General features: G+C 37.0%; 1 protein-coding gene across 3 annotated transcripts in view; it reads left to right on the top strand.

The window, feature by feature from the left end:
* The window catches only part of stab2 (stabilin 2), a 54,691-nt gene that overhangs the window by 5,006 nt on the left and 23,809 nt on the right, over positions 1–25,876 (top strand). The window contains exons 4-36 of one of the 3 annotated variants that reach the window (XM_017712188.1): positions 1,716–1,801; positions 1,921–1,987; positions 2,158–2,253; positions 3,742–3,864; positions 4,290–4,486; positions 4,660–4,790; positions 7,017–7,150; positions 7,415–7,497; positions 7,701–7,844; positions 8,093–8,236; positions 8,406–8,468; positions 8,550–8,666; positions 8,780–8,833; positions 8,959–9,039; positions 10,673–10,825; positions 10,994–11,053; positions 11,252–11,347; positions 12,850–12,936; positions 13,065–13,176; positions 13,995–14,172; positions 15,005–15,098; positions 17,163–17,321; positions 18,822–18,917; positions 20,737–20,832; positions 20,992–21,039; positions 21,507–21,643; positions 22,356–22,464; positions 22,572–22,649; positions 22,741–22,830; positions 23,591–23,698; positions 24,554–24,685; positions 25,101–25,229; positions 25,353–25,421. In XM_017712188.1, the coding sequence (XP_017567677.1) occupies positions 1,716–1,801; positions 1,921–1,987; positions 2,158–2,253; positions 3,742–3,864; positions 4,290–4,486; positions 4,660–4,790; positions 7,017–7,150; positions 7,415–7,497; positions 7,701–7,844; positions 8,093–8,236; positions 8,406–8,468; positions 8,550–8,666; positions 8,780–8,833; positions 8,959–9,039; positions 10,673–10,825; positions 10,994–11,053; positions 11,252–11,347; positions 12,850–12,936; positions 13,065–13,176; positions 13,995–14,172; positions 15,005–15,098; positions 17,163–17,321; positions 18,822–18,917; positions 20,737–20,832; positions 20,992–21,039; positions 21,507–21,643; positions 22,356–22,464; positions 22,572–22,649; positions 22,741–22,830; positions 23,591–23,698; positions 24,554–24,685; positions 25,101–25,229; positions 25,353–25,421 (3,551 nt within the window). Of the gene's footprint in view, positions 1–1,715; positions 1,802–1,920; positions 1,988–2,157; positions 2,254–3,741; positions 3,865–4,289; positions 4,487–4,659; positions 4,791–7,016; positions 7,151–7,414; positions 7,498–7,700; positions 7,845–8,092; positions 8,237–8,405; positions 8,469–8,549; positions 8,667–8,779; positions 8,834–8,958; positions 9,040–10,672; positions 10,826–10,993; positions 11,054–11,251; positions 11,348–12,849; positions 12,937–13,064; positions 13,177–13,994; positions 14,173–15,004; positions 15,099–17,162; positions 17,322–18,821; positions 18,918–20,736; positions 20,833–20,991; positions 21,040–21,506; positions 21,644–22,355; positions 22,465–22,571; positions 22,650–22,740; positions 22,831–23,590; positions 23,699–24,553; positions 24,686–25,097; positions 25,230–25,352; positions 25,422–25,876 lie in introns of those variants that run through there. The other 2 variants (XM_017712187.1, XM_037542843.1) reach the window with 2 other exon arrangements.

Here is a 25,876-nt window from a genome sequence, read left to right as displayed (position 1 = left end):
TTTGCTTAACTTTATATTTATTTTGCTGAACTGTTGTTCAAAAGCAACAATACACTCAAGGCTGTAATCTCATATTCTATTGCATAGACTTGCTTATGTGGTTTATAACACTGTCTGACATTCTGTTAAAAAATAAAAACAAAAGGCATATTCAAAAATCAGGCTTGTGCTGTTAGCTTTGTGGTGTACTTTTTATCTATGCAAATGGACAGTTGGAAAAAAACATCACTTCAAAGTAGCACACAAAGCCCAAAAATTCACACACAATTCTGTAAAAAAAGGTTTGGAGACATTAAGCCAAAGTGTGAGGCCTATCAGTGGTCACTAATGCTGCTCTTTGACACACACACTGCAAAATCTCAGAACTGTAGCCAAAACCACAAGGAATTTCTAACATAAATGTGTATAAATGTGTCTCATATCTATCACAGTGAATATTACAGAGCTGCTATCAGTGGCTGTGATAGTGGCTTTATTGTCAGAAACTTTCACAGTTATATTATTTCTGTCTTATCAGCACAGCTATTTACAGCCTGGAGAGGAAGCTTCCTGCACAGGCTTAACTCTGCATGTGTCTATGAGTGATAAGTGTTGCAAAAGAGAATAACTGGAAGTGGAGGAAATGAGGAGACAGACGAGAGAGACATTTCAAACATACACTTGCGCTGCATATTCACAGTAATGAATATATGCACACATGCAAACACACAGCTCTTTAGGACAATGTCAGATTAATAATGTTGGTCTGAATACTGTTTAACCAGTAGCTTATGACCCGTGATCTGACCACCTTTCAGTTGTAATTTATGATGAATAGGGTGCATCCAGAGACTTTCCCTGCAGTAATCTCTGCTTTTTGAATATTATTTTCTGTTTTTATGCTCTAAGTATCTCTCAGCACATTTCACTGCACTGCTTTGGATAAACATGATGAAAATGTGTCAAGTAACTGCAGTTGATTAAAAAAACAAGTCACCTTAAAGAAACGTTCCGTCACTCTCTCGTTTTTTATTTATCCGAGGAAAGCAGCTGCCTTTTATGTTGCATGAAAATTTCATAATGATTGGATCAATAGTTTCAAAATTGTTTGGAATAAAATCTATTTACTATGATTTACATTGAAAGTGAGGAAAGTCCATAGCATCTCCTGTGAAGTAGTCATTTTGGAGATACTTGTTTTGACAGCCGTGATATTTTCTTTGTATAATATTTTATTGACACAATAAATTCACTTTTTTTCAGTGTATGGTCCTGTGAGCTTATTCATAAGTTATTGAGTACAAAATGTTTATTCTTATTGTGAGGGCTGGGCTTGTATACAGCTTTTTGATTGGACATCCAACATCTGCATAGCAACTTTTCAAAGTTTGTTATTTTAAATAAATGGTGGAATGCTCAACTAAAAGACATAAAAGGTTTTATGTCACCATGATACAAGTACACTAGCAAAACCATAGCAACTACCTGGGATACCCTAGCAAGCTCCAAGCAACACTCTAGCAGACACTTGGAATGCCACTTCGCAGTTGCCACCACTATCATAGCAACACCACAGTAACCACCAGAGATACCTTAGCAACAACATAACCACACAGTAGCAACCACCTGGAACATGATAGCAGCCACCACAGCTATCCATAGCAACACCTTAGCAACCACATGGAATAATGCATGAACCACCTACCAACACTCTAATAATATCTCTCTCTCTTTAGAGTGCCCAGGATCTGCTGCTACACCTTGCAATAGAAAAGGAGTGTGTTCTGATGGCATGGGGGGTAACGGCACATGCACCTGTAAAGTAAGAGTCCTTCTGTCTTTCTCCTTCATGCACACAGAGAGCCTTTTCACTTATATACACAAACACATGCAATACCACATACACAAAACCTGTTGTATCTTGTTTGTGTTTGTTTCTAGGCAGGTTTTGTGGGGACAGCATGTGAGGAGTGTGATGAGAATCTGTATGGACCCATGTGCAGCACTGGTAACCGAAACTCAACATAAAAACACCCTGCTGTAACATTTCAGCAGTTAGAGCGTTGTTTACTGTTCTGTTCCTGAGATGCTGTATATATATATATATATACATACATATATATGTATGTGTGTGTCTGTATGTGTGTGTGTGTGTGTGTTTATGTGTGTGTTGCTTAGTGTGTACCTGTAAGCATGGTCTCTGTAACAGTGGGCTGAAAGGGAACGGTCAGTGCACGTGCTTTTCAGGATACACAGGCCCAGACTGCGACCAGGGTAAGATTAACCTCTTTAGTAAGCTGTATACCTTTTACTCATAATCCAAGCTATTTTAATGTTAACAGTTACAAACAGTTACAAACAACGAAAACTCGACTTTTTACAACACTCTGACAACTCTTGCCTCCCTTAGTTACTATGGCTATATCAAACCTTCTGCTAAGGCCATTTGGTAGCACTCATAGCACTTGTACTTATAGACTCACAAGCTCAGTAGCACACAGGGCAGTTTTTTATTATTATTAACATTTTATTATGCAAAAATAAAGTAGCTTTACAATATAAGATTTGAGAAAGTTTGAATGTAGCCCAAATTTAATCCATTAAAAGGTACTGGAAACCATGTTTACACTAATCAAATCAAAAAACAAAATCTTAAAGCAGCAGGTTTTGATGTCTAATAAGGAGGAGGTTTTAGTGATGGAAGCTATGACCTAAGACTAAAGCTAACACTGGAGCTAGTCTGTGTATCATTACATGCTGAGAAGGATTTCATCATCCTGTACACAAGGCCTTCTTACAAACTTGACTGTAATGCAAATGCATGTCCATGAGTGCACATATCTTTGTACAGAAAATATTTTCACCTTAAATGTTTTTTTAAAATTCAAGCTAAGTTAAAAAAAAGCTAACTTAGCTACCTTACAGTTTGAAGCATTACTTGGTTGCTTTATATAAATAAAAATGAATATTAGCAAATACAGAAACTGATATAAAGTGTAGCTTACCTGAAACCAATTGCAGGAAATGTTTACATGTTAATGATTTGATACTGAGCTGTGAGTTTATAACAATACCTTCGGTTATTGGAGTGATTAGGACAGTGATCAGTTGACTGATAGACATGTCAGTTATTATTTTGCAAAAGGTCCTTTAGCCTTGTGGCTAACTAATCTTAAGCAGCTACTGCATTATTTTTTGTGTCATTTTATAATAAAAAGCTTCCTATATTAATCATAATGCTGTTGTCGGAAGAAAACCTCATATCTCAAAAATGGTAGCTTTACAGGAGAAGGAAAAAACCTACTTTATTTTTAATGTAAGTCAAAGGAGCCAGACATTTTTCCAAGGCATTGTGAATCATTTCTCTTAGTCCCTTCATCATGAAGTTTAAACACAATGTAAAGGACAACACGTATTTTCAAATAATGTCAAAAACTGGGTTTTCTACTGACAACAGCAATAAGCTGATAATTAACATATAATGTAAGCACCTTAACATTAATGCTGAGCACTGGACCCAGGGTGTCTATGACTCCTTACAACTTAAAATGATCTTTTACAAACAAATTGTTTTAAAAAGTATTAAATATTACATTATCTTAAAATTGTACTTGGCTACAGACAGGTTTTTACAAAAAGTGTCTTTTATGAGCAGACGGCTTGTCTTGAGTCACACTTTTTCTTGTATTGAAGTGCCTTATCACTATATTAGTAGTACTTTTACTTTTTTATTTTACTATTTTCCCTGCTGTGTTTCCACAGAGCTGCCGGGCTGTGCTGCTCTGCGCTGTGGTCCAGATGCACTCTGTTTCGAAGATGTTTCCTCAGGAAAACTAGCGTGCAAATGCAAATCTGGTTATGCAGGTGATGGAGTCCAGTGCACCTGTGAGTATTGAATAAGACCATTTTTATCCAAAACTGTTGCTCTTTGTGCAATTTTAGCACAAAATCATTTTAAATTGATAGGTAATTTTAAATCACAGTGTTTATGAACACTTTATGAAGAAGCTAAATGGCAATTATCAACAGTCTAATCTAAATGAATCAAAGCCTCAAAAACAAAATAAACCCATGTTTATTACCTTACCTTGTTACATTAGCTTCTGGAAAATGATGCATATTTTCACTCTGCATACTTACGTGATGGAATTTTGTTATTCATGCCATTTAAACTTAAATTGCTCATCATTTCCATAAAGATACAAAAATACAAACAAAATAAAAGTTGAGAATAAAATGACAGCAGGATAAAACAACCTGAACAGGCATGTTTTAATCCTCCGTATTTTACCAATTATTGTCATTTTCAGCTATTAATCCATGTGTGAGGAGTGTGTGTCATCAGCATGCGGTGTGTGTGCACACGGGTCCAAACCAGCACACATGTACATGTACAGAAGGCTATCAGGGAGACGGATTGGTCTGCCTGCCCATTGACCCTTGCCAAACAAACTTCGGAAGCTGCCAGAGCCACTCTACACGATGTGTGTACGATGGGCCTGGGAAGGTGTGTGTCTGCACATCATGTTTGCTTGCCATTCACTTCATTAGTTTTCATTATTAATAAATAATCAAATCTTGTGTTAGAGATACGTACATACAAAAAAGCAATGTTTATGACCTTGTAGCTTTGTTGCATCTCAATGTCCTCTACATGAATGCTTTTGGTCTTTCCCATAGGCTCACTGTGAATGTCTGCCAGGTTTTGAGAAGCTGGTTATGGGGGTGGGCTGCAGCTTGAGGGATGCGTGTAAACCAGACTCCTGCCACAAGAATGCATATTGTACTAATGTGGCACCAGGAACAGTGGAGTAGGTTTAGTTGCATGTCTGCATGCATTTGTTTCTGCAGATGCCAGTAACATCTGGTCATTGGATGGATACACAGTAACACCATATTGAGAGCCTCATCCCAGCTAAAGCAATGGAAGAATGAATTGTGCTGTCTAGCAAGCTACTCATTGTGTTTAAATGTCTAAATATATAACATTAACTTACAGCTTTATAAAGCAATCACACTACTTTTCATACCAGCAGTGCACTTTTTAGCAAATACAGCCTGAGCACAACATCATGAGATTTAAATTCAAACAATTACAGAAAGGTATATCTTACCCCAGTGTCAGTACCAAGCAGTTATATGCTTTAAATTGTGATGTTAAAAGTTCCAGATTTTTTGTGTACATCTGCTAAAGCTCTAACATAACACTACAAATCCCATAGTAGCACATATTAGAAATTAGGGTCATTCTCCATTTGAAGTGGGATTACATGTGTTTCATTTTTTAAAAATCAGTTTCTTTCATCCCAAAACTAAATAATCTTAATATGTCCATTAACATGTCCTATTTTCATATATGCAAAATGGAGAGCTTAATTCCACATATATTTTACAGTCACTGGTGTAATATGAATATGGTGTAACACCAGTGACTGTGACTCCAGGGAAATTCTGGTTAAAACTGAGGATTTTGTAAATTAGCTGACTCATTGACTGATCAGGTGTACAACTATTTAACCTTACTCTCTTATTCTCCAGGTTATATTTTGGTTGTCTATCTGAATATACATGACCAAATCATAAGGCAAATTATTCAGTAACTGCATGTAATACATGTAAATTTTTATTTATTTATTTATTTATTTCAAAAGCTCCCCTCAAATTAACAACACGTGTTTTATGATCACACATATTACCATATGCTTACAATTTACTGCTGAAAGCCAAAAATTTCAGATGCTCTTTGCATTACTTAAAAATATATATATATAAATTATTATTATTAATTAAAAAAGTACATTTTTACAGAGCAGATCACTGGAGAGGCGCCATCTGTTTATGGTTTATAGCCCAGATTTGTGGAAAAATGAGTCGACTTTCAGTAGACAAAAATAATTAGTTCAGCTTCTTTTATTATAAGGGTTTAAAATGAATTCAACATCTATTTGACTGGAAAGTTACAGTTACAGTCTCATATGCCGCCCACCTTTTGAATGTAGCTTATAAAATATGAAAGTTATGAAAATATGAAAGTTATTAGTGAAGAATATCATGTTTTGGAACCACCTTCAGTGATCTGAAGGAGTTGAAGAGGTTAAAATCAGAAATAGAAATGATATTTGGCATTATTTTGACAAAACTATTATTACCCAGCCATTAAAGCACAAAACACCAGTGACACATAGCAGTTATGTACTGCCTGATAAACAGACTTATTAATAAGTTAATGAAATATCTCTGATGAGCCTCCACACAAAGTAACAGGTACTGTAATACTGTGTTAAAATGTCACACCAGTGACCAAAAACTGACAAGTGAATATTTTAAATAAAATACATATTTTAAATGTAGCATAACATTAATGAAAAAAGGTACATATGAATCATGTATACAAATTCCAAAGTTATACCTTTTAAAAATATTGCCTTATATTAAAATTTTCAAATGTTGAAAATTGTTTATGTGACGAGATGTTTTACAGGTGCAGAGCTATGAAATAGGATAAAAAGAAGAAAAATCAGAGAATCATAAGGGAAAAGTATTATTTAAACTTAGGTCAACTGTGTAACTGTACATACCAACTTTGGAGCTGTGCCTAATATTTTAAGCATCTTTTTAAGCCCTGCGGCCTTTGTGACATGGTTTCCCCTCCAAATGGAGGATGACCCCTTGCAGTGATGAAAATGAGATAAATGTAGAAGCAAATGAAAATGTTTCTGCGTTAAATGTTGCAAAGTGATGTTCACAATGACAGATGACTGTATGTGACTTGATACATCACAACAAAATTGACACACTAAATTACAGATTGGCTGTGTGAATCTGCAGCTTGGACAGATGTGAGTCAGCCACTACATATTTTTCTTATATCTTTTGTTGGTGTTCTTGGGTCAACAGAATGAAGCCTTATTTTGATTGATTGTTTTTCTTGGAAAGAGAGTGAGGTCGTAACCATACTAGCTCATTTATATCAGCCGCCCTGATTATTACTATCCTCATGCCCAGACTTCATAAGAATGTGGTGTTTGTGTCTGCAGGTGTACTTGTCGTCAAGGTTTCCTTGGCAATGGAAAAATCTGTTTTGGCAATATAATGCAGCGACTGCAAGATCTGAACTCAGAACCTGGCAGCGGCTGGACGGGTCAGCTGTCCAACGGCATTAGGCTGTTTGGTGAGTGACATATTCGCTCCTCAATGTAATAATGTATGCACATTTGCAGATTCCTTTTGTTTACATGGAGCTATTCACACATGGTCATATCCAGAAGTCTGTAATAAGCTGACATTAATCATTTTTATTATTTTTAATAGAAGTGTGTAATAAAACGTGTCTTATTAAGGGGTTAATCAGCTTCCTATAACTCTTAGCAATTATTTTAAAGATTAGAAAGACTGCAGAACTATTAAACTAATTGTATGTGTTAATGTGTTTCAGAGGCAGCCATGTCCTGGCCTTTAACTTCACTTGGACCCTTTACTGTGTTTGTGCCAAGCAACAAGGCTTTAAAATCAACATCTGTGAGTTAACTTACACAAACTCATATGCATGAAAATATATATGATGAAATAGTTAAAACACCTCCCGACATGCACACAGAAAAGCAACAGGACACTGGAGATTTGAAATTCTTGAGAATCAGTCACAGCCGAGCTACTATTGATTACACATTCTTGCTAGTGTTCTATTGCTTAAGTTTATAAAGTATACGTACCCACCTCAGGTGAAAACTCTGGTAGCAGATGAAGCGAAGGCTCGCTATCTGGTGAAGATGCACATGGTTGCTGGTGAAGTAACCTCTGATTTTCTGAAGAAGGGGATCCTCTATTACACCCTGACTGGGAAGCTTGCTGAGTCAATAACTGAGGTAGGGAAAACTGTATATGTGTGCTGCATTTTTTATACATTTTCAGTACAATAATACATTGATTTCACAGAAAACTAGAGAATTACAGGACTAACCTTCATTATTAGACCCAAAACCAAGATTCTGATTTTGCTAAATGATTTTCACAAAAGTTACATTTCATTTTTGTTTAAATTTGAAAGAGCAAAACCATTGATTTTTGCTTAAGATTTTTCTTTCTTTCTTTCTTTACTCATGTTCTCTCATAGTCACAGCAAGTGAAAATTCGTATCCACGGCAGCCGTAGAAAAGGGACCCTGGTGGAGTCAGATGTCATTGCCTCAAATGGAATAATTCACATAATTGATAAAATGATGGACACAGTCCCTTCCACTGTAATAAGTGACAATCAGGTTTGTACAAACTCACTTTGAGGCATTTGGAAACTTGTGCAATGCAAAAAATGTATAGGCATCACTGCATCTTTCTTTCTGTCTCTCTCTCTTTTAGTTTACCCACTAAAACGGTATATCACATTTAGCTAATATTCTGCTTTGCTGGTTTACATTTTTTTGGTGTCAGGAAAACCTGATGAAGATTCTGTCAGACAACAGCAAGTTCTCTCAGTTCAAGTCTTTATTTGAGGTAACAGAGTATTATCAGAAATGTCTACATGTCTAAATAGATCTACCCATGAAGCTCTAACCATCTGCCCTGCTGCCTTAGAAAACCACCATGGCAGACACTTTGGATCAGGCAGGTCCCTACACAGTGTTTGCTCCCACAAACACAGCCTTTTCCTTGCTGAAGGACGGCTACCTAGACTACCTTACGTCTGAAGAGGTAGGCCTACATTACAGCTATATTACACCATATATCAGTCTTATCTTCACTGTATTGTCCAGGCAAAATGTTGGTCTTTCCTTTTATCTATGCTTTTTATATTTTATATGTAGGGCAAACCCAAACTACTGGAACTTCTGAGAAATCATATTGTAGCTTCTGCCCAGGTGTGTGTTACACTTTGTAGAGTGTGATTAAGAATTTAAAAACCCTTTGGAGCTTGTTTTCCTGTGCTTTTATCAGATATACTGCATGAAACTTTACACATGTTCTTTCTCTGGGACCACGTCAGCTGAGAGCTAGCTACATTGTGTCAAACCCACGGACTGAGTCCATGGCTAACCAAGTCCTGGAGTTCAATGTGACCACTGCTGTGAGTACTCAAAATGTGCTAATGCTAATATTGGTAATGTTCACAAACTGACAGGGGTCAGTCAGCTACAGAAATGACATAATGATAACTGACCTCTGCTAGCTGTTGTTGAGAGCTATTCCAAAGCTATTTGGCTTCCACTAGCTGTTGTTCAGTGCTATTCAAATGCAAACTGGCCTCTGTTAGCTTCTGTTGGGTACTATTCAAGTAGTGATGTGATTATGAGATTAACGTAGTCTACCACTATGTTAGAAAGAACATACATGTTAAAGGTAACACTTTCTATGTATGTCACATTTGTAAGGATCTATAAACACGTTCATAACATTGTATAATGCGGTCATAATGCATCATAAACATGGCTATAAATATTTATAAAAATGCATTATATGTTATACCCATGCTTATTATGCATTATGAATTGTTAACATAATCAAATCAAATCAAATTTATTTGTATAGCACTTTTTAAAACTGACGTTGTCACAAAGCAGCTTCATAGCATTCCAGTAATTCCAGTACAGTTCATAACAAATTATAAAAGCTTATAAGCTGCATTTGTCCGTTTTAAGTAAAGTGAAGCATACTTTATGCAGTCATGTGCTGGAGGTTAGGGAACTGGCCTTGTGGAACCGGAACCAGAACATTACCCGTTCGATCCACAGAGCTGACAGTACATGACTGGGGTATCCTTGAGCAAGGCACCTACCCCCCAACTGTGCTCCCCAGGTGCTGCGGATAGGGCTGCCCACCACCCCGGACAAGTGTGCTCACTGCCCCCTAGTGTGTGTGTGCTCACTAGTGTCTGTGTGATGTTTCACTTCATGGATGGGTTAAATGCGGAGGTGAAATTTCCCCGTTGTGGGACTAATAAGGGTTACTTCATCTTAATAAAAGCCTCCTCCTGTGTTAAGAGTGAGGCTTCATGCTGAAGTGTTTGCTGAAGGATTTACTGAAACACTAAAACATACAGAATAAAGCTCACTACAGGCTTCAAATGTCAGATTTTAAACTAGTGTTGCCATCAGTGTTTTACCCAATGTGGGAAAGTCAATGTACACCACCGTTAGCCTGACACTGACCTAACACTGCATATCCAATAGAATGCTAGCAGAAATTAGCATTCCTGTAGTGTAGGGATGTTACAAAGTGAAGGGTTCTAGCGCTTATGTGAGGGAACAAATTACAGTGACAGCGCTACTATCTCACTTCTCCCTCTTCAGGCCTTCACTCCACAGTGACTTTATGTTCAAATAAAATACTGGAAATCTCAGGGCGTAAGTAAACTTTACATTTGTCTTTACGCTCTCCAAGCTGGGACTGACTTCTTTGACGCTGGATGTATAACATGTTATTAACGCTACTTATTATGCATTATATTAACAATTCATGTATCATAAACATGGCTAAAAAGTGTTCATTTTCATAAATATTTATAACCATGTTTATAACGCCTTATGAATGCATTATAACATGTTCTCAATGTGTTTTTAGATGCTTACAAATGTGACATTCATAGAAAGTGTTATTGTGTTAAAATACATGTATGACTGCCACTGCTGTCCTTTAACATGCTGTATCGTTTAAGCAGTGTCAAAATTTATCATCTCAGAATGGTTTTTGCTCTTGATCAGGGTCAAATATTGATCAACGGGATAGCAGTGGTTGAGGCAGACGTTGAGGCAAAAAATGGCCGTCTCTATTCTCTGGACGGCGTTCTAATCCCACAATCCATAGAACCTATCCTCCCTCACCGATGTGACACCACAGACAAATATATTTATAAGGTAAGTGTTAGCAGCCCACCTCACAAAGCATAGATCAAAAGTCTACATCAGTCAATCTTATCAATGCCAGCAAATGGGTTTAACTTTCACTTAAAGCACAAACCCACTGAAAATGTGGTTGGACTCACTCATCAGAATGGAAACTGAGATCTTGTCTTTTGCCTTCAGGCTCCATGTGTGAGCTGTAGATTTGTCAGCTTGTCCACCTGTCCAACTGGGGCCTCACTGGTAAGGAGATATACCAGACATATAGTTATTGGTGTTCAGCAGTGGATAAAGTCATATAACCCTAATGACTAATTACTAGCTAATAGAAAATAGCTTACTCATGGGGGAAAATGTTTTCTGAGATTATTTTTAAACCATATTGTGAGACTGTGCTGTTATATATACTGAATACCCCCCCTTTCTGGCTGCCGTGTGAAGAACACATTTTCCCGAGGCTGCATATACACACAGAAGACTTTGGGAATGAAGGTTCCTGTTCTAGGCTGCAGCCTGTTCTGCAATGAGACACGTGTTGTGAGTATGACTTGAAATTTCAAACACAAGCAGCTTTTTATGGCCGAGATTTGCTCAGTGATATCATAGACTAATCTTAAAGGAGCAATCTGTCAATATGCCAACACAACGTTGACATATTTTTATCATTTTTGTCAATAATTGTGTTGATGTAATATAATAATCTTATATTACATTAGCACAATTTATTAAGTGATTTTAAGCTGTAGTGCAATGCAGTATACAAACCCAATTCCAAAACAGTTGGGACAGTTGGTGAAATGCTAATACGAACAGGAAGCAAGGATTAGTAAATTCTGTTTGACCTGTATTAAATTGAAAAAGGCACAAAAAACACAATATTTTATGTTTTACCTTATGAAACTCATTATTTTTTGTAAATATTTCATATATTTCATATGTGTTCATTCCTTGCCTTCACAACACATTAAATTATAACAGTGCTTAATAATCATTTGGGGACTGAAGACACGAACTGATCCAGTTTTGAAAGAGCTATTTTAGTCTTAAGATCTCCATTTTTGTTGATTTTCAGGTTTCTGCATAATTTCAAAATGTCTGTTGTCCTTTACATTGTAAAGGACAACAGACCCCCCCCATCACTCAATGTGATGCTAGTCAGTGCAGGCATCTGTTCACTGATGTAACAGATCTGGCAGTTGGCGCTTTCCTCCGAGCGCGTTCAGTTGTCCAATGACGCTTCGTGACAACAGCGACATGTTGCTCCAACATGTGCTCAGTGTTAGTGGTGCTGTCACAGATGTACAAGTTACCCACTAATATGAGCTTTACAGGGGTTACAATTTGGATGGTTGTTTTCTTCTTTGGTCCAGAGAACACAACGTCCATTATTTCCATAAACAATCTGAAAGATTGACTCAGAACACAATACACATTTCTACTGTGCATTAGTCCAGGGTTTTCAACCTATTGGGCATGCGCTGCCATCCAGGGGTCCAGTTTGAACCCCCCCTGGGTGGCGAGCCTCAACCCAACCTTGCTCACCAAAGACTAGGCTTTTCTTGGATGCTCCTTTTACAGCCAAGCATGAGTGTATCCCCTATTTAACTATTATTATTATTATTATTATTATTATTATTATTATCATTGTTGTTGTTACTATTATTGTTATTATTAATATTTTATTATTATCATTATTATTAGTAGTAGTAGTAGTAGTAGTAGTAGTACTATTATTGTTATTTTCATTTTACTTGCTGTCCCAACTCTTTGGAACTGGACTGGGTTGTACATCCATACATTCCCAGGGTGTAAAATGTGACATGACTGCTTACTAAGGAAAGTATGCATTAAACCATAATAAAATGTAATCTTTCACTGTAAATCTACCTTTAAAAGAAGCAAAATTCAGTAAAAAGCAGTAAAGCACTCCATAAAACAAGTAGCAGTTTTAAAGTGTTTAAAATAATAATACATTCTTGAAGCTCAACCTTTCAAAATGTACAACGGTATAACCTTGGTCATCTCTGTCTTTTGTAAAGACCCCTAAATGCTGTGAAGGCTTTTTTGGGCAAGACTGTTCCCCTTGTCCAGGTGGTTTCAGCACCCCCTGCTCCTCCCATGGCAAGGTACGACACACACTCACACACTCGTATAAATGCCTTTCAAATGATTTCTCTCTCTGCAGGAGACTAGGACCAAAAAACCCCTAATGCATGCACAATGTTTCTCTTTATTTCCTTATTTAACCTTTCAGTGTTTTGATGGTATAAATGGCAATGGCACTTGTCAGTGTGAGCCCAACTTTAAAGGATCGCGTTGCCAGTACTGCGCTGACCCCAACAAATACGGCCCATCATGCGACCAAAGTAAGCTGTCACCCCTGCACCTCCACAAATGTCATTAACTTTCCATACACTCTAAAGCTGCTATAAAGGGTTCTTTGGAAAAGAAAGAAGAACCACTGGCAATGCTTTATATAAATATCATGTCTATAAGAATGTAGATATACTAACATGTTATAATGCATTCACAGGACATTCTAAATATGGCTACATATATATTTTACAGCCTTATTATGCATTATTATAGCCACTTTATGCATTATTAGGCATTATAAATTATTGGCATAATGTATTAGAAGTATTAGAAGTTTATAACAAATTATACAGGATGAGTCAAAAGTCCCCTGCGATGGCCGGGCGACCTGTCCAGGGTGTATCCTGCCTTCCGCCCGATGACCGCTGGGATAGGCTCCAGCACCCCCCTCGCGACCCTGAGGGAGAAGCGGCTTAGAAAATGGATGGATGGATGGAGTCAAAAGTCACAGGACACCATTTTATTTTATTTTATTTATTATTTTATCATTGACTTTCATCTCTGGGGTCATCTCAAACAAATTGTGTATGCTGAGAAAATCCGCAACAAATACCACCTTCAGCACTGCATCGTGGAGGCTTGTGACAGCATAAAAAATAAAATAAAATAAAACGTTGTCCTGTGACTTTTGACTCACCCTGTATTATTAGTGGCAAATAAACTTGGTATAAGTTTACAAAGTGCATAACTAACAAACCTGCCTGTATATTAATATATGGACTAATAGCTTATAGTGATATACATCTTACATAATATTCATAGAAACGGTTACTGTGCCACCTTTTGTTCTCTCTTCTCCATTCTTCAGCCTGTGGGTGTGTGCAGGGTGTGTGTGATAATCGTCCAGAAGCTCATGGCACATGTAAGCCAGGCTCCTGTGAACCAGGCTTCGCTGGGCAGCTGTGTGATAAACATGCACAGCCTTGCGGTCCCAATCAGCCGTGCCACGCCCACGCTAACTGCGTCTACAGCGAGGGAGCGCTGACGTGAGTGCCCTGCCTCAACCAGAGAACCAGGAATTACAGAAACTCTAAACTTCTAACAGAGACTCAAAAGTGAAGGCTGAAACAGAGCAACCTTATTTTATTCAGAAGTGGACTAAGTTAGCCCTGTTTTTCTTTTGCTTGATCACTAAAAAGTTTGAAATCACTTGTCATAATAATATGGATTATTGTACTTAGCAATGACACAGAGTGCCATTGATGCTAAGCACTGCTCTCATGAAGAATCAGAAGCTACAAGCTTTTGCAGAAGGTGCCTTTTATCTAAAAGTAACTTTTGCACTGTGGACTGAAGCATTATTAATCAGCCATTATGAACATTTTTACATTTCATTAACTTTTTTCAGGAACAGCTATGAGATATTAAATGAGGAAAAAAAATATACTGAAATAATCTTCCTTGAATTTTGATCACCATTTTTGAAAAACAATGCTTTCTGGATATCCGTTTTATTGTAGATTTAACTTTATCCTCAGCGTTATACTAAAATCATCTTTGGCTCTGTGCGTAATTTGGACATGTTCAAAATGTTTTAATTCTTTACAGCTTCTTACAAATTAGAGGACTTACTGGAGTTTCAGAATACTGGCATCATAATATGATTATTTTGTACACATTCTTCAACTGCTGTTTTTATTTATTAATTTATTTATTTAAATTTTGCTGAATGTTTAATACATCATTTACATTCAGAGTTCAGTGCTAGTTACTGAATTATTTAAAGCATTGCTGAGTGATGAATTTGAAGATTAATAACTAAATAAAGACTGGTGCTTTTGTTCTTGCACTACATGATGAATGCTGACTTTGTTGCAGGTGTGTGTGTAAGCATGGTTTCCAGGGAGACGGATTCCTGTGTGCGGAGGTCGACGCATGTGCTTCGCCCCCCAATGGAGGTTGCAGTAAAAATGTAATTCAAGAATGTGTGTGTGTGCGCGCGCGCGTGTGTGTGTGTGTGTGTGTGTGTGTGTGTGTGTGTGTGTGTGTGTGTGTGTGTGAGAGAAAGAGAGAGAGAGAAAGAGATGGAGATAATCACAGAACCAGCATCACCTCCAGTAATGGACCAATCATCTCATGGATGAAGCTCAACTTGTGTTCTCCTTCAGGTGTAGAGAGAGAGAGAGAGAGAGAGAGAGAGAGAGAGAGAGAGTTTGTAGAGCTAAGTTTCAAAAATTTAATATTGATACTTTCACCTAACATTGATGCTTATCCATGAATACAAAATACAAAACACAGAGACCTAATCTAAGTTTATTTGCATTTATTTATATTTGTATACATTCATTTATTTTCTGTAAAATTGCCATGAAGTCTACTTTGTTCATTTTTCAGAAGACATATCAGAGTTAAAAATAATTATATAGAGAAAGTTGGTGGAGGGTTTGGTAGACCACCAAACTGTCTCACTAAACTGAGAAAGAGGAGAAAATCAAGCTGCTTCAGATCTGAATAGACCTGAATAGGACAACATTAGGAGACAACTCCAGATAGGAGTACCTGCTAATGCCATACATGTACAACCCCAATTCCAATGAACTTGGGACATTGTGTAAAACATAAATAAAAACAGAATACAATGATTTGCAAATCCTTTTCAACCTATATTCAACTGAATACACTACAAAGACAAGATATTTAATGTTAAAACGGATAAACTTTGTTGTTTTTTGCAAATATTCACTAATTTTGAATTTGATGCCTGCAACATGTTCCAAAGAAGTTGGGACAGGGACAACAAAAGACTGGGAAAGTTGAGGAATGCTCAAAAAACACTTGTTTGGAACATTTCACATTTCACTTCTCACAGTGTCATGATTGGGTATAAAGGGAGCATCCCTGAAAGGCTCAGTCATTCACAAGCAAGGATGGGGCAAGGTTCACCATTTTGTGAACAACTTCAGGAGCAAATAGTCCAACAGTTTAAGAACAACGTTTCTCAACATGCAATTGCAAGGAATTTAGGGATTATCATCATCTACAGTCCATAATATCATCAAAAGATTCAGAGAATCTGGAGAAATCTCTGCAAGTAAGCGGCAAGGCAGAAAAAAAAGTTGTACATCAAGCAAGAATGGGAAAGAATTCCACCTACAAAGCTTCAACAATTAGTGTCCTCAGTTCCCAAACGCTTATTGAGTGTTGTTAAAAGGAAAGGTGATGTAACACAGTGGTAAACATGCCCCTGTCCCAACTTCTTTGGAACGTGTTGCAGGCATCAAATTCAAAATGAGTCAATATTTGCAAAAAGCAATTAAGTTTATCTGTTTGAACATTAAATATCTTGTCTTTGTAGTGTATTCAATTGAATACAGGTTGAAAAGTGTTTGCAAATCATTGTATTCTGTTTTTATTTATGTTTTACACAACGTCCCAACTTCATTGGAATTGGGGTTGTAAATGTAAGTGTGAGATGCAGTAAAAGCAACAAACTTCTAGGGCTGAACTTTGCAGGTGTGGAAAAATAGTCGAGCAGATATCTTGGGTTCAGGAGTTAATAACATATTAATCAGCATATCCCTGCTGCCAGATCAAAATCTTGTAAATCTATTTTTGTCATTCTTCAGTTTTTGACATATTTGTTGCCTTTTACATTGTTTGTAAATGTCATGATAAATGGACCAAAGAAAACGGCCCAAAATGACTTGGAAAAATGTCTGGTTCCACTGACTTACATTAAAGTGAAGTAGGCTTCTTCCTTCTCCTGTAAGGTTATTATTTTGGAGATGCGAGGTTTGGTTCTGGCAACAGTGATATATGAACTAGGCATAATTATTGTTTCAGTGATGCTGATAAAACTGACTGCTTAGGTATTGAAAATTGATAGTGAATGGATTTTTAATATTCAATGGCAATTTGGTCTGTACTCATTTAATTTGAGGCTAATTTATACTCTATAATTATAATGAATTATTTTATACACTTTGTATGTGTGTATTTGCCAGTGAATGTGACTGAGAATGTGTTTGAATCCCAGGCTAACTGTATAAAAACAGGACCGGGCACACACCGGTGTGAATGTGTGAAGGGATGGAGAGAGGATGGAGATGAGTGTCAGCCTGTTAATAACTGCCTGGAGCCCTCCAGAGGGGGGTGCCATCCTAATGCCTCCTGTATACATGTGGGCCCGGGACAGGTAAGAGGAGACAGCAAGTCCATTTTGTAGAATTTTAGGGGTGTGTTCTGGTAATCGAGTACTAGCCAAAATGATAACTTTGACCATTGCTATATCTGTAAACATACCTGCTTGCCTCCTATTGGTAGTCCCAGGAGTGAGTTTTTTTCTGCTTTAAAGACTAGGAAAACCCTCTTCTGATGAAGGATCTTTATGGAGCTTTTGAAGATGATAAAGGCTTGAGGTTTTTGCAGAAGGATGCCAGATAGCTGACCCTACTGAATATTTCTTCTTTATTTATTAGCCTATACATCCCAGGCCCGCTTTTAATTTTCTGATATCAAATTTTTTAATTTTAATTTTCTGTTCTAATTAGCCTGTTTCACCCTTAGCTGCACTTTAGCTCCCAGCATGTACAGCAACGTACAACATATGTTCTGACCCCCTTCACCCAACTACTATCTATGGGGCAGCGATTACACAAAAAGAAAAGATGCCTGGTGTCTAATTCAAGCAAATAGGCAGTTAAAAATACCTAAAACAATTTACTTTTATTCAGATTCATTTTTAAAAATAAATATTCAATGCCTATTTTGCTGTTGTAGTTTTGGCATTTTTTGGAATAAGCAATATTTATGCTTTTACTTCATAAAAACGAAATAAAAACACAGCTGGCTCACAGATTTGCTAAGATTTTTAATATGGCCCTTTTACTGGTTGAGTTGGGCACCCCTGCTCTACATAATAGGTAGTGGTTCTCTTTTTTACAGTGTAATCGCCAGTCGCAATAGAGGTGGGACATATAAGTGCAATGTGTACTGGGTATTTTAGAGAGAAAACCAATGAGGCTGATGGGATACTGTGCTGCACTACACAATATTACATAATATAAGAAAAATAAATTGGGCTTTCAGCATTTGAAAACTGGCACCTGGAAATGTTAATAGGGCATTGCAACCAATTTTTCTTCTCATATTATGTAATATTGTGTAGTGCAGCACTGTATCCCGTCAGCTTCATCGGTTTGACAGCGTTTGACTTCCTTCCAACTGTTTTGAACGAGCTGTTCAAAATACACAAAACCGAAATCAGTTCTGTGAATCTGTTTCTGTCTGATGTAGAGTAATACTGTGTAAGCTTCCACTTGGTGTAATTCTAACAGAAAGCAGGATCAGGATTGTGCAATCAAAACAGGCTCTATCAGGTTTGTAAGACATTCTTTCAGCATGTCAGTGCTCAGCAAGCAGGGGTTCATTAATTTTATTAATGCAGATATAAATATCATCTGATAATCTGCTGTAAAGTAGGTCCTTTTTTTGCTCACAGTCAACTGAAATGTGTTCACTAACTTTTACAAATACTTGAATATGTAAATCAGTCAGAATGCACATGCTTTATACGCATCATCTTTTTTCAGCTCCTCTATTTGTCCTTCAGTGCCTCCATCCTGTTAGCTGCTTTTCAGTCTCTCTATACATACAGTGTCATTATGTTTCACACTTTGTTGTCTTTTTTTTTCAGAACTACTGTGTCTGCAAGCAGAATTACCGTGGCAATGGGAGAGAGTGTGAGGCTGTCAATGAGTGTGTAGAGCAGATAGGAGGATGTCACCCACGGGTAAACGTGACCCACATTTTCAGTCAAATAAAAGCCTCTACTTATTACTGAGTCTAACTTCATAGTGTAAACCAGGGTCACCAATCTTCTCCCCCAAGGGCCAGCATGGCTGCAGGATTTTCAGTTCATTTGAAAAGGAGCACAGCTGATTTCAGTTGTTCAGTCAGTTGATCTCTTTCTTAAATCAGGGTTCCAAACTGACTATTGGCAGAACCGTCCGAGAATCAAAATAATGAAATCTGAAAAAAATGTTGTCAGCCTTCATCTCTGAAGTCTGACCATCCAATAATGCTTTGTTTACATTACATTTTTCCTTAGAATTCCAGTACAACCATATGATGGATTCCTAAAAAGAACAAATGTGTTTACAGACTCACAATGCATACAAACACATCTATGGGCCATAAATACATTTATGAGTATGCATCTTATAGATATTTTACACACATAAAAGCTCCGTAACCAAATGAGTAATATTTGAAAAAAATCACTTTTTTGTAATAATCCACACTTTTAAAATGTAAAACAAATCTCTGTAAATTCCGATTGTGCTGATTTTCTCTTAATAATTATTGTATATTGATAGTAGAACGTTGTTGGTGGTGTAGTGGTTAACACCTCTGCCTTCTACGCTGTAGACTAGGGTTCAATCCCCCACCTGGGTAAGCACCCTACACTATACCAATAAGAGTCCTTGGGCAAGATTCCTAACACCACCTTCGCCTACTTGTGTAAAATGATCAAATTCTAATTCACTCTGGATAAGAGCGTCAGCCAAATGCCATAAATGTAAACGTTGCTGCTCTTCAGAACTAGCTGCCTTGTTTCGGGGCATCAGAAATAGGTAGTAAGCAGTAATTATAAACAATTCTTAGCATTTATCATAATTTTTGGCTACCATTAGAATAAAAATTCATTGTGCCCTGGAACATAATTTGATTCTGCTCAGGTGCTATGAAACATCGCTGGCTAATTGCTCTACACAGGCTGTTGACTAGTCTGTACTACCGTATTCAAAAGATTTTAGAGAAACTGAAAACTCCAATAAACAAAATAAGAAAATGTTACAAGCATTTATTGTCCATGTTTAAGACAGAGTACGCTAAAAACTGCAGTAATTGTTAGCTTGCTGCTAATAAGACCTAGGAATTTCCATTGACGGGCTAATGGAAATCAGCATTATGCTTCTGGTACACATTTGATGAAAAAATGCTACTTAAAAGCAAATTAAAGACACATTTTGGATTGAATGTTGCTGTATTTAGGGTGGATATGCATGGCTGCCACTCTCGTTTATTTATGACTAATATTTTACAGACATTAAGTGTTTTGTTTTTGCACTCAAGTTAACCATGAACACTCTTTTTCATGTATTATATTTGTCCCTTGTGGCCACTTCAATGAGTAAAAAAGGCTATATCAAGATTAATGTAATTCTTATAGAGGATAACAAAATCATTCTTTCATAAGGTTCACTGTAGTTTAACTGCTGAACACCTTGATAGCACAGATAAAATAAATGGAAAGCTAAAAATATGATGATAAAATGCAAACATTATATGTACTTAAGACTATGCCATTTATGATCATTAAAAACAGTAATATCCACACAAGTATTAAAGAGACTATACATACATGATTGCAACTCTTTTATCATCCTCGGGGACGATGGAGCCCTCCGTTGCATGAGGTGTGCCTTTTTGGAATGAGAACCTGCAGCCAGACCAGGCCTCAGAGAATAAGACGGGTGACCCCCTATTGTCAAACATTACATGATCTGGTCAATTCATCAGCATGAATGTTCACATTATTCCTTCAGGCCCTTTGCTTGTCTGTGAGTCAGAGGAGATTTCAGTGTGTGTGTCAGCCGGGATACTTGGGAGATGGAAGTGTCTGCTACGGAACTCTGGCACAGGTCTGACAGCATCTCCAGTGATTTTACCGTTTCGGTGGTTTAAGAGATCTTGACCTGTCACAGGACAGATATCACATGTTGACCAAATAACACAAGAATTCATATTTATTTTCATATAACATATACTATATTTATAGTTGCTTCCCTGTTTTTCTATAGGAGGTGGAAAGCAATCCTGACCTGAATGAATTCAATACATGGGTTAATGTAAGTATTCTGGGGATGCACCGATATGGGAACTGTAGGCCGATGCTGATCACCGATATTTTTCATCTACTTATGTGCCAATACAGAAACATTTATGTGTAGAAATTGGGACTAAATCTACCTGCATTAGCATTAGAGAGAAAATTATGTAGTATGTTATGTCAGCTGTGATGAGATATTGTTATGTAGTCTTATGATCAGCGCCCTACGTTAAAGTGTTACCAAAGAAATTGTTCACTGACTTATCTTTAGAAGATGTGTCAACCTATTTTCACTTCAAAACCTGTATATACAACTGTATATCCAAGTGTTTGTGACTAACTCTGATGAGCATTAATAATGACTGTAAAAGACAGATATAATTTTTGGAAATGTAAAGAAATGTAACTGATTAAAGGCAGTGTAAGTCCTTTTTGTAGTTATTATTGCTGTTTTGAGCATCTCTTCTGTTCTGGAATAATTCACAGCAAGCAGACCTCACACAGTTGCTGTCCGAGACACATAACCTGACCCTGTTCGTGCCTTCAGCACAAGCCATCAGCAATTTGAGCAAAGAGGACCAGGATTTTTGGCTGTCCAGCAGCAACCTTCCAAGTCTTGTCAAGTGAGTGTAACGTAATGCATAATTTAATTTGCCACGTGTTTTTAATTTAGATATATTTCTCTGAGTCTGTGATTCATGAAACTACAAAGAATGTTATGCAAAGCAAAACAGCTGATTTCTATATTTAGCTTGTATATTCAAGCATTTAAGCAAAAGCCTTTATAGCAAAATCTTAACATATGGGAAAAAATGTGGCCAGTGTAAAGTTTCTGCCACACAATTATTTATATGTTAAATTTAGCAAACAAAGATAAATCACTCCCTACAATTAGCAGTTAATGCAAAATATATATGTTTTTCCTGTAGGGCACTGATCACCAAACTCCTGGAGATCTGCTTTCATGCAGAGTTTAGTTCCAACCTACATCTAAAATACTGCCTCCACATTATCAATCACCAATACAACTGATCTAGCCAGTTAAGCACTCGTGAAGAAGTTAATTAGTGGAGGGTCAGACTGTGGTTGAAACCAGACTCAGACTAGGTGGTTGACTGAAGGAAGGTAGGTCTCCAGGACCAGAGCTGCTGTAGAGGACCTGTTAACTTATTTTCACTTTAAAAATCAATAAACCATGTAATTTGACTGGTGATATTCAAACATTTGTATACTGGCCCATAGTACCAGTGAAAACAGTTAAAGGTTTAATCATATCTTATTCATATGATGTCACATGTGACTTTCCAACATCTGACCTACCTGTTCTATCTTTAGGAGTCACATTGTGTCTGGACTCTTTGGCTTGTCTGACCTGCGTAGCTCCCCATCTCCTCAAATAACCTCCCTTCTGAAAAGGACTCTACCTGTTTCCTGGACCAATGAGGTAAACAAGCTGACTGAGCTATTATGTTTATGTTTATGGCAATGCCCCTGTAAAAACCAAGCAGTAAAGTGATGTTTCCACTTAGAACCGTCCATCTTTTGCTTTAGACCACCACAGTTGCTGGAGCTGCAGTTTTATCAGGAGACATGCTTGCAAAGAATGGACTCATTCATCTAATCAACACAGCAAGTGTTCTTTTTCTAAACTGGAAATGCAATAGAGATGTAGTCCTGTAATAGAAATGGCTGCTAATATGCCACTGTCTGTCTTTTCCAGGTTCTTGTCTCTGATCGTAAGCTGAGTGAAGGTTTACTTGAGGTGCTGAACCAGAGACCAGAGTTTTCTCTGTTCATGAGCTCTCTCACTGTAGGTGTACAATGTTCATAATCGCTCATTATGTAATTACTAAACCAACACCTTATTACCCAATGACTAATAATGACTACTATAAATTATTATGTAGTAACCTTTATGAAACATATGTTTATGTAGTCATGAGAGATTTTGAAGTGTGGAATTAACAATGGGTTCTAAGAGTTTAAGGGAGATTTTAAGGGGTTCTAATCCCTGAAAGGGAAGGACAGGACTGTCACACTTTACTTATATGGTTCCCAGTAGTTTACAAATAAGGGTGAATAAGGATGATACACAATGATAACAGAATCTGTGTATGTATATGTGTAAATGTATATATACATTTACACATTGCTGCTGTTGGAAGAAAAGTTCATATCTCTAAAATGGTAACTTTACAGAAGAAGGAAAAAACAATGGAACCACCCCCCCCCACCCCCCCCAAACATTATATATATATATATATATTGGATATTGGCCTATTTACAAGTGCTTGAATAATAAGTTCATCTGATGAATCTCAGTTGATTTTAAACAGTGTTAGGGTTAGTATTAGGACCCGGGTCATTTGAGAACAGAGGAGAACTCACAACACCCTTATTTAGCAGGACAAGGATGTTATGTTTATATTTATGGTTAGATGTTGTTTTTTTTCAGCAAAGCATAAGAAATGTAATGTCAAAAAAGCGTTATCAATGTGATCAGGATCTCTCAGTGAAAATCAGTGTAAACATCACAGAACTGAACAAATTTGGCTTGTACTGCATTTTAGAATTACAACCTGACTGAGACGATAGAGGAGGCATCCGGCTTTACAGTGTTCGCACCTACGAACACTGCCATCACGGAATACCTGCAGAGCACAGGACAAGATTCACTGGTACCATGCTCACACATATTTGCACAGCATATACCAGTCAAACGTTTGGATAGTACATCATAATTATATATAATATAATTTCTGATCATTATGAGACAGGAAGTCATAATTATGAGATACTAAGTATTAATTATGAAATACTAAGCCATGAATATGAAACATTATTTTATTGGTATAGCAAGCAATTATTAAGAGATTATAAATCATAAATATAGGTCACTTATAATTATGGCTTGTTATTTCATAATGAGATTATAAATCATAAATATAACATAGTAAAGCATTACTAACTAAACTAAACTAAATAATTAATATTTTTAACTATGAGATAGTAAGTGGTTATTATGTGATTATTAGCCATAAGAATGAGATGTCATTATTATGAGGTTATGTATTTTTGTGTATTTTGTGTCTTTAGCTCTGTGCCAGAAATGGGCTTCCATAAAAAGTGACATTGTCTTTTATGGAAACTCCATATTCTGTTGTATATCCAAATTTTGTGGTGCTTGTTGTATCCAAACTTTTGGTTAACGGTCTAATGCATTATGCATCAAATGCACATATACCAGTGTTAATGGAGAATAAAAGCTGGTGTGTGTTTTTTTTTTAAACAGTTTTTCATTTTTAAGGATTTTAAGGATGGAAGGTCAAGCTGATAAAAACATTTTTTGTAGCCATTTCTGTTCAGGTTTACCAAGGCTGCCAATCATTACTGGCACCATAAGCATACACATATATTCCAGTACAAACTACACACACATATGCATGTATAAAAGCAAATGTTCACACACATGCACACACACCGATACAGGAGTGTATGTTTTCATGTGTGTCCCTGTGTCTTCTTCTAAACAGGATGTAAATGTAACAAAGTACCACATTGTCCTGGGGGAGACTCTGAAGCAGGGCGATTTGCAGGACGGCCTGTATAAAGACACTATGCTGGGGTTCTCTTATCAGCTTGGCATCTTCCGCAATGACAGCAATGTAGGTCACATATCTAAAAAAAAGTGTAACCAATTTCTAAGACTAAACTTTGGAAGTGTGGAGACATTTCTTTGAATTTCTTTGAAAACCTGAAAGGAAATCTCTTGAAAAGACTGGAATGTATAATTAAAGGCAAGGAGTGGACATAAAAATATATATATATATTGATCATTTTTCCTGATGCTGAACAATGAATGATGCCCTTAATAACCATTCTGACTGGAAATTACATAAAAGAAGGGTGGTCTCTGATTTTACAAAGCATTGTGATTCCACACTACTGAAAGGTAGCCACCCCAAAAAGGACATAAATAACAGAACAAAACTGAGAGACATTAATCAGTACGGAATTCTGACTTAGATATGGTCCCTTATTGTTCTGTCTCTCTCTCTCTCTCTCTCTCTCATAAAGCAGTGGTGTGTGAATAAGGCTCAGCTGAGTGCTACAGACATAGAGAGCACTAAAGGAGTGGTCCATGGGCTGTCTGCCGTGCTGAAAATTCCTAATAATCGCTGTGACACAGCCTCCTCCAAGATTATTCGGGTATGGTCTGCCACCATCCACATCTCTCTCAGTACATTTGTATTTCATTTCTGTAAATATGATACTCATTTTAATGAACTGTTTTCAGTGTGTGCTATATTTGAATCATGATATTGTGTGTAGGGGCAGTGCATGGACTGTTTCTACCCAGGCGAGAGACGCTGTCCACCTGGAACAGAGGAAGTAAAGACGGTAAATTTAATCTAGCATCTAGAACGTCGTGTCTTAAAAGCCCTTTAATTACTGTTAGTTTATTAATGTGTCACCTTCTATAGGCATGTTAAATCAGAAAAGTAAAAAGTGTTTAAGCCTGTTTAGCTTTGTTAGCCGTGCAAGTGCAGTTTCCTCTTGGCAAACTCAGAAATGGATGGCTTTATGAGAGCAAGGACAATCCATATGGACCACTCCTACGGAAATTCACATGGAAATTCACATGGTTTTTACACACTTCATATGCTGTTTTCCATACATCTGGAAAAAAAATGATATATGAAAAAACATTATCACATGGAAAAAGTGTCTCATCAGATAAAAATGTGGAAAAAAAACATCTTCATCTCACATGAATCAAAAGATTTCCTCATTTTACATCTAAATATATATGTGATTGAATGACCATGCATCAACTAGATGGGTATAAAACCCAC

Source organism: Pygocentrus nattereri, chromosome 1 (genome assembly GCF_015220715.1).
Source record: "Pygocentrus nattereri isolate fPygNat1 chromosome 1, fPygNat1.pri, whole genome shotgun sequence".
Taxonomy (NCBI): Eukaryota; Metazoa; Chordata; class Actinopteri; order Characiformes; family Serrasalmidae; genus Pygocentrus; species Pygocentrus nattereri.
Note: the sequence above shows the minus strand (reverse complement) of the source record. Positions and strands in the feature narration are given on the sequence as shown.